General features: G+C 33.5%; 1 protein-coding gene across 6 annotated transcripts in view; it reads left to right on the top strand.

The window, feature by feature from the left end:
* The window catches only part of Arid4b (AT-rich interaction domain 4B), a 134,381-nt gene that overhangs the window by 49,696 nt on the left and 72,628 nt on the right, over positions 1 to 12,057 (top strand). For all 6 annotated transcript variants that reach the window (XM_063260064.1, XM_063260063.1, XM_063260062.1 and 3 more), the window contains exons 3-5: positions 3,135 to 3,245; positions 6,329 to 6,394; positions 10,045 to 10,135. In XM_063260064.1, the coding sequence (XP_063116134.1) occupies positions 3,135 to 3,245; positions 6,329 to 6,394; positions 10,045 to 10,135 (268 nt within the window). The remainder of the gene's footprint in view (positions 1 to 3,134; positions 3,246 to 6,328; positions 6,395 to 10,044; positions 10,136 to 12,057) is intronic.

Below are 12,057 nucleotides of genomic sequence, written 5' to 3'. Positions count from 1 at the left end.
AAACAAGTGCTTTCTAATACTGACTTTATTTTCTTGATGCAAATATTGAAGCATGGCTACATTGAGTGGCCCACAGAAACTCATCTAGTTCATAGAGGGGGAATGCAACCCATTTCTTTTGAAAGCTTGTGCTGTTAACCAGTCTGCTTTGTTATTTCATGTTAAACTAATGAGAGAGTGATACCTTATACCCTGCTAACATCACCTACACAAATCTGCTGTGTTTAGTTTAGTTAGAAAACTGAATTCATATTTTGGAATTTTAAAGTACTTGCACAGTTTCATTTCTAAATGATTATGTCTGTCTCAGAGTGCTCCATTTTGACTATTTTGGAGCTCCTGTGCTTTGATAGGGGATTGTTAAACATATTTAAGATTAAAATTATTATACTAAATGAGATTAGATAAGTAATTTACTTAAGGTGATACAAAAGAAATAGGCGCAGAAGTAAAATCAGAATACAGATCATTGCTTTTCCCATTCCTTTTCTAACAGGCTAGCAGTGCTTTATCAATGCATTTGTTGAAGCACGTCTGATTAGTCGTGATTCCCCTTTGCAAATCTTTTGCTAGGAGGCAGTTTTCATGTGCATTTAATTCTCTTTCATGTGTTTTAGCTTGAAGAAAGGAAAAACTTATTCCTTTGATATTTGAGGAAATAAATATCCTCTGTCAACGTGGATATTTATGTTGACGGTGGGGTGGGGGTGACTTCAGTGGTGGTACTCATCTGTATTCCCAGCTACTTAGGAGGTCAAGGCAAGACAATTGTAAATTTGAGTGTAGACCTAGGAATTTTAAAAAGGGGCTGGTGATATAACAGCTCAGTGTTATAGTGTATGCTTAGTGTGTGTGAGAGGTCTAGAACCCCAAAAAAGAAATATCATTTCTTAAATGTTTTCTCATAGAAGGATACAAATGTACAGCTTTTAGTGCATTTCTTTTTTTTTTTTTTTTTTTTTTTGTCTTTTTCATTTTTATCGGTTCTGGGGATCGAACTCACGACTGCCTGCTTGCAAGGCAGGTGCTTATGCCACTGAGCTAAATCCCCAGCCCCTTAGTGCATTTCTTTTTTCATTTTGTCTTTTTCAGGGGCTGGGGATTTAGCTCAGCGTCATAAGCGCCTGCCTTGCAAGCAGGCAGTCGTGAGTTCGATCCCTGGTACCGATAAAAAAAAAAAAAACGAAAAAGACAAAAAAAAATTTTTTTTGTCTTTTTCCTTTTTATCGGTATCGGGGATTGACGACTGCCTGCTTGCAAGGCAGGCGCTTATGCCGCTGAACTAAATCCCCAGCCCCCGCATTTCTTTTTCTGATCTACATTTTGTGTTTTTGGGTTCCTCAACAATTTGCATTTGTAACTATACGTTATGTGTCTCTGAAAGTAACGTTTTATTGGCTCATAAAGCAAGCTGTGTTAATGTAAATTGTGGAACATTGTAAACCTGTGGCCATAAAGACTGTCTCATCATTTAGTCTGTTCTCAAATGATAACTGATTCTACTTTAACTGCAAAGTAAATTGAAATTTCCAAAAAATAAGTTTATATTTTAAAAAGTGAAAATATTTAACTGACAAAGATTGAACATATTTAAAACTGTGTGATGATTTGATACATATATGTACTGATTACTACAAAGTGATTTACTTTGTAAAATCATTTTGTAGTAATCTATCACTACTGATGATATAGCCTCATCCTTTAAATTTTTGACTAAAATATTGATTTATTTTTTTATTCTCTAAATATTTTTTTATTCTCTAAAATAAGGCCACTAAATTTCATTCCATAATTTATCCGTTTAGCCAAGGAAAATGATATTTTAAGAGGACTAACCCAAAGTGGTAATGTAGAAATGAAATGAATTGACATAAAGATATTTTCCTAAGCAGGTTTTGAAAATCATATATTTGATGTTTTAAAAAGCCCTTTTCATAAAATACATGGACAGTGAGGCAAATAGGTGTTCTGTAAGATTTAATTATTATTGTACTTTGGTGTTAGCATTTATATTATTGTTTCTGGAGATAGATTAGGCAGGCTTGTATTAGCTACAACCATAAGGAGCGGATTCATTTTAAAATATAAATCAAGTTGATAGTTTTGTTTTTCACTGTGGAGTAACACCTTTTTCTACTTCATGAAGTTTCTGTAGAATGTTAATAGATACCAATAGAAAATGGTTTGGACAAGTAGATTGGGAAATGCTTAAAGTTTAATTACTACTTTTATTGTAGGGCTTTTGAAGCAAATTCATATATTTATGAATGTCCAAAGATGAGGTGGACAAAGAATTCATTTAATAAATTGATTTTCCCAAACTCTTTTCTTTTCCTTTTGGTGGAACATTTTGGGATGTACTATTATTTCTTAAAAAACATTGGGGAAGACTACTTATATAGTTTTCTTTGGCTACAAACTTGCTTGGAATAAGCAAAATTCCTTAGAAGTACAGTTCTGTGGAGAAATGTATCTGATTTTAAAAAGCTAGGCAGCTAGAAAGACTGTTGAAAACTGAATTCCAAGGGAGGAAAGTATTTTTTTCAGAAGAGTAAAACAATGAACCATACAAAAGCATTTCAGATGTCTCAGATTATATTTAATGTCGTTTTAACAGTAGTCTAAATACATATATTTTTCCTTTTATATTATTCGTACTATGGAGTTGTTTAGAGATACAGTAAAGCTATTGTGAATTTGGGTGGGTGCCAAAGTTATAGTGTGTGTATTAAAAATTGTTTTTCAGACTTTGAACTTGGCCCTCTCGTATGGACCTTTTGAGGAAATGGACCCTTCTTTTTAAGTGGTCATACAATAAGTATTTTAAGAGCAAATATGAATGGGTGGTGGGAGCCATAGATTGGGGGCTATACTTTTGAGTAAACTAATTGTTGTCAAGGTTCTTATGTTTTTAATAGGAAAAGGATGCCTTTTATATTTTACAAAATGTACATTTAATGCAATTAGGTAGGCTTTATGATAGACATTTTGCTGTTTTTAATTCATGGTATTTTGTAGATTGGCTAATGTAACTTTTATAGCTATTACAGAATTAGGTCCACTGTTCTTAGGACTGATTATGGGAAAGAATTGAGCAGTTTAAATCTAACTTACATTTCTTTGCATTTTTTTAGGCCCTTGATGAGCCTCCTTATTTGACAGTGGGCACTGATGTGAGTGCTAAATATAGAGGAGCCTTTTGTGAAGCCAAGATCAAGACAGCAAAAAGACTTGTCAAAGTCAAGGTATAGTATTTACAGGTTTTGTAAATATGTTCAGCATTTGATATTTAAACTTGTTTGGAGATTGTATCTAAGAATTCTTTTTCTGCAAGATGAGTTTCTAGGAATAATGGTTCTAAAAATAGTCCGAAGTTAAAAATTTTTTGCTTTAAAGTCTTACAGTTAGAATAAAATTAGATTTCTATAGGTGGTGTTTTGAGATTTGATCTTCTTTGTATATTATTAATGTTTTAGTACAGGAGAGGACCTTAGAAATCTAATTTAATTTCTTAGTTTTATTAAAAGGAAAATGAGGCTCGTAGCATAAGGCAGAATAAGAAAGACATATAATTGTTTTTGTTTTGGATAAATTTCCTGATCCAGGTCCAATGATGTTTATTTATAATCCTGGCTACTTGGGAGGCTGAGACAGTAGGATCACTTGTGCCAGGGAGTTTTAGACCAGCCTGGGTAACAGCAAGACTCCATCTCAAAAATAAACAAACAAGGGCCAAGGATTTAGCTCACTGGCATAAGTGACTGCCTGGCAGGCTAAGGCTGTGGGTTTGATCCTCAGTATAAACAAACAAACAAAAATTGTGTTTGTCATGGTGTATCAGTGATAGAACACTCAGCCCCGCCTGAGTGAGGCCTGAGTTAAATCTACAATACCACAAAAAAATGTATCGTGGACCACATATAGTTAATAGCTGAAAGATGTCTTTATGTGTGACAAATATGGGAGAAATGAAATACTTCAATGTAGTTATTCAGTTGTCATTAATCTATTAATTGGCAAACCTTGTTTAGGAAACTCTGGTAGATAGGAAGAGGAGTTAGGGATCCAGGGTTGAGGTTGATCTGATCTCTGTCTTCAAAGGATTTGTAATCTAGATGAGCACATGCCATTTCAACCATTAGTTTGAATAGATCCTATAAAATAGAGGTATTAATCAGATTCTCTTCTGGAACTTTCCCCATGCCTGTGGACCTGGATTCCTTTGTTGCATGAATGTGTTCAAAAAAGAAAAAGCTTCTTGAGTGATTCTAAATTGTACTCCTAGCTAAGAACTATTGTGATACAGTAAGTCAAGTCCTATAAGATACCAATCTTGGCCCTACCCTACCTCTTCTGTAAAGTTGGTGCCTTGAGTTTGTTTGTAATTTGGTTATGGGAGTGCTGTTATAGTACTCGTTATTTTGTTTGTTTGTTTGTTTTTTGGGAGGGACTTTTTACGACTGTTCTATGCAGTTCAGGCTGGCTTCAAACTCCCCAAGTGCTGGGATTATAGATGTGCACTGCCATGCCCAGCCTTTTATAGCACTCTTAAGAATGAGACATTTCCTGTTTTGACTCCACACACTGGTGTTCCCCAAGCAACTAGTTGTTTTGCTACCACTCTCCTAAAAATGAAGAAATGCTATTTATCATTTTTCCTACTTTTTCAGAGCTACTGCTAATGCGCCTGCCTACTTCTGTTAGAAAATGCCCTCCCCTCCTAATAGAGAACCTCCTTAGCAGATTTTGGCTTACATATAGCACTTTTGTGCCAGTAAGGAAAACTGTAGTCTTTGGACAGCAGCAGTGTCCCTCTAGGAACCATACTTTGGACAGAGAAGTACAACTGGACATTAACCCCAAATTACACCCTTTGCTAACATCTTTGTAGCAGATGAACCAAGATAGTGACATGTAGCAGTCTTGTCATCTATTGATATAAATGAAAAGAACCAAAGGATCTATTGCTTCTTATCAATTTAATTTAATTTAATGTAATTTCTGAATTAGTTTTTGTGGTAGTAGAGATTGAACTAGAGCTTCACTCACGTTAGGCACATTCTTTATCACTGAGTTACAGTGTTCCTAGCTCTTTCTGCTGCCTCTACTAATTGCACAGAGTACCTTGTACCTCTTATACTGGATATTTTAAAGTTATTTTTAATTTTTTTTGACGGCTAGACAAATTTATTTATAATTCAAAGTTAATGATTTGCTCAACAGATTGAGAATATAGCTCTTAACTAGTTAATTTGCTTATAATTAAAAGTGCATATATTTAAAACTTTTTCATGTTTTTTCAATATCTGCTTTCTTTATTATATTACATTAACATTAAGATCTAGTCTCCATTTGCTTCATCTGCAAGTAGCTTACTGTTTAAGTGAAGAAGACAGATACCTAGGTATACGGTTTAAATAAAGTGTAATAATGCTTTTGTATAAAACAGAAGTAAATGCCTTCAATGCTGTGGTACATAATAGCTTCTTTTGTAGCAGGTTTGTGAATGAGCCTGTTACCAAGGTCATGAGCACATAAACCTGGTAAAGATATGTTAATGGTTTAGTCCTAAGAACATTTTTTTGCCCTGAATAAGCAACTTTTCCTATAATGGATAGTAGAAGTTTTCATGTTGTTTATCAACTTACTAAATAGTTAAACTGGAACTTCCTTTATTTAACTTACAGTTTTCACATACGGTTTTATATTCTCTTGATTTCTGTGGTACATTAAGATCCTTGGCTTAACTGCCATATAACTTTCAGTTGTATAGTTTTGAATTCATTATTTAGACTTTTCTATTCTTTAGAATAGAATAGTTTGTTTGTTTGTAATCAACAGGTTGTTGCAGAGATACAATTTTGCGTTTTTAGGGGTGGTGGTGCTGGGAATCTAACCTTACACATGGTAAATAAGCATTCTACTACTGAGCTACATCACCAACCCTAGAGATTACATTTTTTGATGCTTACCTCTCAGTAACTTTTGTTGTAAGTTTGGCTTTCACAAAATGACAGTCTCTGATAGCCCAAGGTCTTCTTTCCTCATTTTTTTGGGAAAAGAAGTTATACAAGTAAACTAATAACTGATAATGTTGAATGAAGAATGATAAATGGAACATCTCATAATTTCAGTGTGATGTCATTGTTTACTTTTATTTTTAAGAAATGAAATACAGTCTGGGCAGTTTAAAGAATTTTTCAGTTACTCTACTTAAGGCTTGGGAATTTAGGCAGCTGATAGTTTGTATTCTAATAAAAATGAATAGTGGGTGAATGAGCATATGTTACATAGCTTTTTGGTGGCTAATTAAATTTATAATTTCTAGGTTACATTTAGACATGATTCTTCAACAGTAGAAGTTCAGGATGACCACATAAAGGGCCCACTAAAGGTAATTCTTTTATTCATTATTGGTTCTGATATTTAAGTGAGAAACAGTAATAACATATTTCTTTTTAATTCATGAGCTATTTTATTATTGAGTTAATAAAATGAATACATTATTGCCTCTAAAAGACTAGTAGGAAAAAACAGATTAATGTTAAATATATCTTACATGGTAGTAAAACCTCAGTGTGGTCAGAAATGAAATAATGTTAAAGGAGGCATTGGCTACTTTTACTTCACCAGGTGTTTCAGTCCCACATTTCCTTTACTAAAGTGGTAGGTTTTCCAGGATTAGCAGGTGATGAACCAGGGATTAGTTACATATTTTGTGATGCTCTAAACCAGTAGCAATGAACCTGTAGACATACTCTGCAGTGTGCTGTTTGTATAATTGAAAGTTCTAAAATGTTCACCGTCACTGTTCTAAACAGTGAGAATGTTAGAAACAACAACCAAAACTCATAGCTTTTAATTCTTCATAATAACTGCTGGAAAATGGAGTCTTATAAAAGTCATAAGGCAGTTGTAAGTGAGGAACATGTCCACACAGCCAGAGAATTTTGTGCAGTTTTTCTTCTATTGATCAATGCAATGAATGCTGTTTTACTTTCTGCTTGGTGAGCAGGGTACAGAAAATGGAGGCCATTATGTGTTATTTGTCTGAAAATGGATGTTGACCTGGCTATAAGAATTTTAAGAAAAGCTAGGAGAATTTAAGAAACATTTATAACTGTCACAAGAATCTTTCAGTGGTAAAGTTATACTTTTGAAAGAGATAGATGTCTCTCTGCCCCATTTTATTGCTGGATTTTAACACTTTTAATAAGACTGACAGGTATTCCTATTTTTTTGTATGTAGTTGGTAATATGGAGAACTGAAACTATCATTTTAGGTGGTTTTTAAAATCAGCTCTTGGGGTCAGGGGTTTAGCTGAGTGGCATAAGTGCTTGCTTGGCAAATGTGAGGTCATGAGTTCAATCCTCTGTACCAAAAAACAAAAAAACAACAACAAACCCCATTTCTTGCCTTGTAAAAATTATTTTTCATCATTTCTATTTTGTGGTTGTCATATTTAATATTTTATGTGCATGTTTATCACTTTGAGGGACAAAAAGAAAAGTATGCTTAGTTATAACAGCTACCATTTATTTCGCACTTGGTATGGGTTGGTATATTGCAAGTTTTTTTGCACATCTTAGTTCATTTAATCCTCATTAAAGTTTTTTACAGAAGAAGAGACTGAAGTAGTTTGGCAGTTGTCTTTCTTATTGTTAAACCAAAATACTGAACACCCAAAGTTAAAGGAGGAAAGGCTTATTATGGCTCACAGTTTATAGAGGTTTCAGTTCATAGTTGGCTGGCTACAAGGCAGGGTAGCATAGCAAAGAAGTTCATGGCAAGAAGAAGGCAGCAAAGTAGTGAACTAGCAAGCAGCAAGCCACCAGCTCTCTTTCTGTCTCATTTTATCCTGGCTAAGGCAGGTGGTGCTCACTCTTGGTGGTTTTTTTTTTTTTTTTTTTTTTTTGGTACTGAGGCTCAAACTCACGAACTCATGACCTCGTGCTTACCAGGCAGGCACTTACACCATTGAGCTAAATCCCCAGCCCAGTGCTCACACTCTTTAATTCTAGCACCTTACTGTTAATCTATCCCAGCATCACATACCCTAGATTCAGCCACCTTGGAAGAGCCCATCGGTGACTGCAGAACAGCCATGGTTTCACAGTCAGCAATCTCAGTACCTAACTTGGATAGGTTCACAGTTGTAATTCACAACTTTAGATACATAGTACACATGCATGTCTATGCCTTCTTTGTGCTCTTGCCTCACAGATATATAACATGGTCCTTAATTATCTGTTTATTCAGTACAGGACCAACCAAAAAAGATGTTTGGTGTTTACTGCAGGTGAATAGGAAAGGCAGCTGTTTTGTAACCTTATACTATGTTTTTTTTTCTATGTAGCTTCCTTGATTTGCTTGCTTGGTTTTTCTTATTTTTCTTGTTAATTTTATTTTTATTTTGTTAATTTAATTTTATTAAAATTAGATTTTGTTATATGCAAATATATCTTATTTTGGACTCAACATTATTTAAAATTTTTTTGTCTATAGATTTGAGATAGAGAAACAGAGAGAAAGGGGAAATATATGTATGTATGTGTGTCTAGATTTTTAATTGTTCCCTGATGTACTTTCTTTGTTTTATTTTTTGAGACACGGTCTCTCCATGTAGTGCAGGCAGGCTACCCTTGAATTTATTTATGTGATCTAGGCCTCAAACTCACTGCAGTCCTCCTCCGTTAGCTTCCAGAGTACTGGGATTATGGGCATGCACCACCATATCCAGCTTCCTGATGTAATTTGTGAGGATTTAAATTAAATGGGTTTTTTTAAAAGAGGAAATTAGTCTACCATACATAGTCATTGATTTCAATACATTTTTATTAATGAGATTGCATGAAAATAATGCCTAGAGTATTTGACTGCTAAATAAAAGAATTATATTGTGTGTTTATTGATAGTAATCATTTAATGATACCCTGTTGATTTCTTAGTATTCATGTCCTCTGTTTGGGCATTGTGTTCGGGTTTTATTCTGAGAACATATTTATTGTTATCATCATTAAAAAGACCATCTTTAAGTGTAATTATCAACATTTGCATGACCACATGGAAAGTGTTTTAAACAGATACCATTTAAAGAAAGTTTGGAAATAGCAAGCAAGGCCACTTTCACAGGCAGTGATTTTTTTTTTTTTTTTTAATTTGAGGAGAAAAAAAAGCAGAGAAAGGGTACAAGTTATACAGATTTACAGAAAAAAATAAACAGTAGGAAATCACTAGTTAATGGATTACATATTGTCATCTTAGAAATAATTGTTCAAGTCACAAAATTAAAGCTTGTAGAGTGGACATTCCAACAATGATACTGCAAACAGTTCTGTTCAATGATCCAATAAAACTCAGTGATATCATTTCCTATCTTATACACTTAAATATACATGCAGCTATATAGTTTAGAGCACTTTTTTTTCCTCTCTTTTGTACAATGACTATTACACATTTTGGGTTTTATTGCTCCCACGGTTCTTACTACTTTTTTGGAAGAGAGTAAAACCAAATGTGACATAACAGAACAGAGTCGGTCAAATCAAAAGGGTGGACATAATAGATAATGTAAAAACATAATACAAGGTGATCAACAATGGTTACCGTAATGCCTCCCGCTATCTCTAATAGAATTGCCTATATCATTAGTTATAACAAAACAGTAAAGAACAAAACCGACAAAATCAAAACATTGGAGACATTGTAGGTCTTCAAAAGTAGATAAAAGTCAACGAGAATGGGCGTCATAATGAATCTCATTATCTTCACAGCTGTTCAGGCAGTGATTCTTAAAGTAGTTGGGATTGTAAGGGCAAAATTGTTTTCACAATAATTTTTAGGTATTACTTGTCTTTTCAAGTACATTTAGGTATTACTTGTCTTTTCAAGCTATGTTGACAGTTTCACTAGTGATGCAAAAGAATTAGTGGGTTGAAACTACTGGTACTTATCTAATTAGCAGTCATTTTAGTCTTTACTACCATGTACTCTTAAAGATTTTGGTTTATTTAGGTTTTTCTAATATTTTAAAAATATTTTAGGTAGGAGCTATTGTGGAAGTAAAGAATCTTGATGGTGCATATCAGGAAGCTGTTATCAATAAATTAACAGATGCAAGCTGGTACACTGTAGGTAAGAAAATAAATTTTCTTTTGAAAATGTATTTTTAATTATGTAGAACTTATCTTTATGCAAGTAATGCCAGAATTCCTTGAATTGTTTTTTTCTAATACCATTGATGTTGCTACTGTCATACTCTGTCAAGATTTTTTTTTTTTTAGTATCAGAAATCAAACTCAGGACCTTGCCCTTGCCAGGCAGGTACTTACACCACTAAGCTGTATCCTCAACCCCTCTTTCTAGATCTTTTAAAAATTTGTTTAAAAAAATATATGTACTTGGCATGGCACCTACCTGACAAATGTGAGGTCCTGAGTTTCAGTCCCAATACAAAAAAAAAAAAAAAAAAAAAAAAAAAAACCAAAAAAGAAAAAAGATATGTACTGTAACATAATTTGGAATTATATATATTGTACAATTTGATTTGTGGCTTTTTTCACTTAAAAGTATATTTTACAAAAACGTCTTTTTCTACATTTTAATCAATTTTATGAAAAAAGTTTCATAACAATTATAATAGTTCATACTCAAGTATCCATTTTTAAGCACAGTTCAGTAGTGCTATATATATTCATGTTGTATGCAGGAATTTCTTTTAACTGTGTTATATATCATAATAGTTGATGCTTAATAGTTTACTTTTTCTTCTGATCTTGCCAGTCCTCTTGCTCTTTTAAGCGGTTGTATTTGAATGTTTTTTGACTAGTTACACATTGTTTTAATATTTGAGTGTTTTCAGTATGAAATAGACATAGGTTGAAGGGTCTAGTATTTTGAAAACTTCACTAGTTAGTGAAAACACCTTCCCAGAAAACTCCTATGAACAGTCTATGAATGTACTTGTTTACCTAGCATTGTTATCACATTTGATATGCATCTTAAAATTTTTGCCAATTTGGACATACAATAGTGTCTTAGTTTGTGTTAATTTGTTTCTTCTATGATTACTAGTGACACTGAACATCTCATTTGTTTACTGAAAACATTATCTCATTTGTGTTCTTTCTGTTGTGTATATTGCCAGTTCTTCCCATTTTCTCACTTTTCCTCTTGGAATGGTTCATCTTTTTATTACTACTTTTAGGATGTGAGTTCTTTATGTATTGTGAATATTAACATTTTGCTACTTTTGTTGTAAATAATATTGTCTTGCTGCTGCAGCTGCTGCTGCTGCTGCTGCTGTGTGTTTGTGTGTGTGTGTGTGTGTGTGTGTGTGTGTGTGTACACAGAGGAGGTCTTTTGGGGAATACACCCAGGGCTTCAAGTTCTGCTTTATTCTCGGCTTTTAGTTTTCATGTAGTCAACTTTTATGTGATCATCTTTTCCTCTATAATTTTAATTTTTAGTCTTGGTGTTATAAATTGATTTCTGACATATCTTCAATTTCTTTATGGTTTTATTTTTCTTTTACACATAGCTTTTTATTTCATCTGAAGTTTTTTTAACACTGATGTAATGATAGGACATGATGTTTTTTTAGATTGATCGCCAGTTATTCTGATGTTATTTATTAAATGGTAGTAACCTATTCTTCAGTAACCTAAGAGATGAGAGGAAACACTTACTAAAATGTCAGAATTTGGTAAGAGTTCAACAATAGATGAGTTTTGTTTATATTTGGGGAGAGAAAGGGGGAAAGAAACCCAATGACTAAGAAAAAAACTTGTTTGATGTTGCAACAAGGAAATATTTGACATAACGTAATTTGCAATACTGAGTAGCTTTAGTAAGAATAGATGAAAATTATGTTTGGTAGCCCATCTTATAAATTGGAACTTTTATCCAGTTTCACACGTGTCTGGTCTCACAAAAAAAGAGCACCCCTGCTTTTTGTTTTTGTATTTCTGTTTTTTGAGTCATGGTCTTACTATGCATTCCAGGCTGGTTTTGAAGTCATGTAGCCCAGGTTGGTCTTGAATCAAGGCAATCCTTCC

This window comes from Cavia porcellus, unplaced genomic scaffold (assembly GCF_034190915.1).
Source record: "Cavia porcellus strain 051 isolate PalLab524CR breed Dunkin Hartley unplaced genomic scaffold, mCavPor4.1 scaffold_13, whole genome shotgun sequence".
Lineage (NCBI taxonomy): Eukaryota > Metazoa > Chordata > Mammalia > Rodentia > Caviidae > Cavia > Cavia porcellus.
This window is presented reverse-complemented; position numbering and strand designations above follow the sequence as displayed.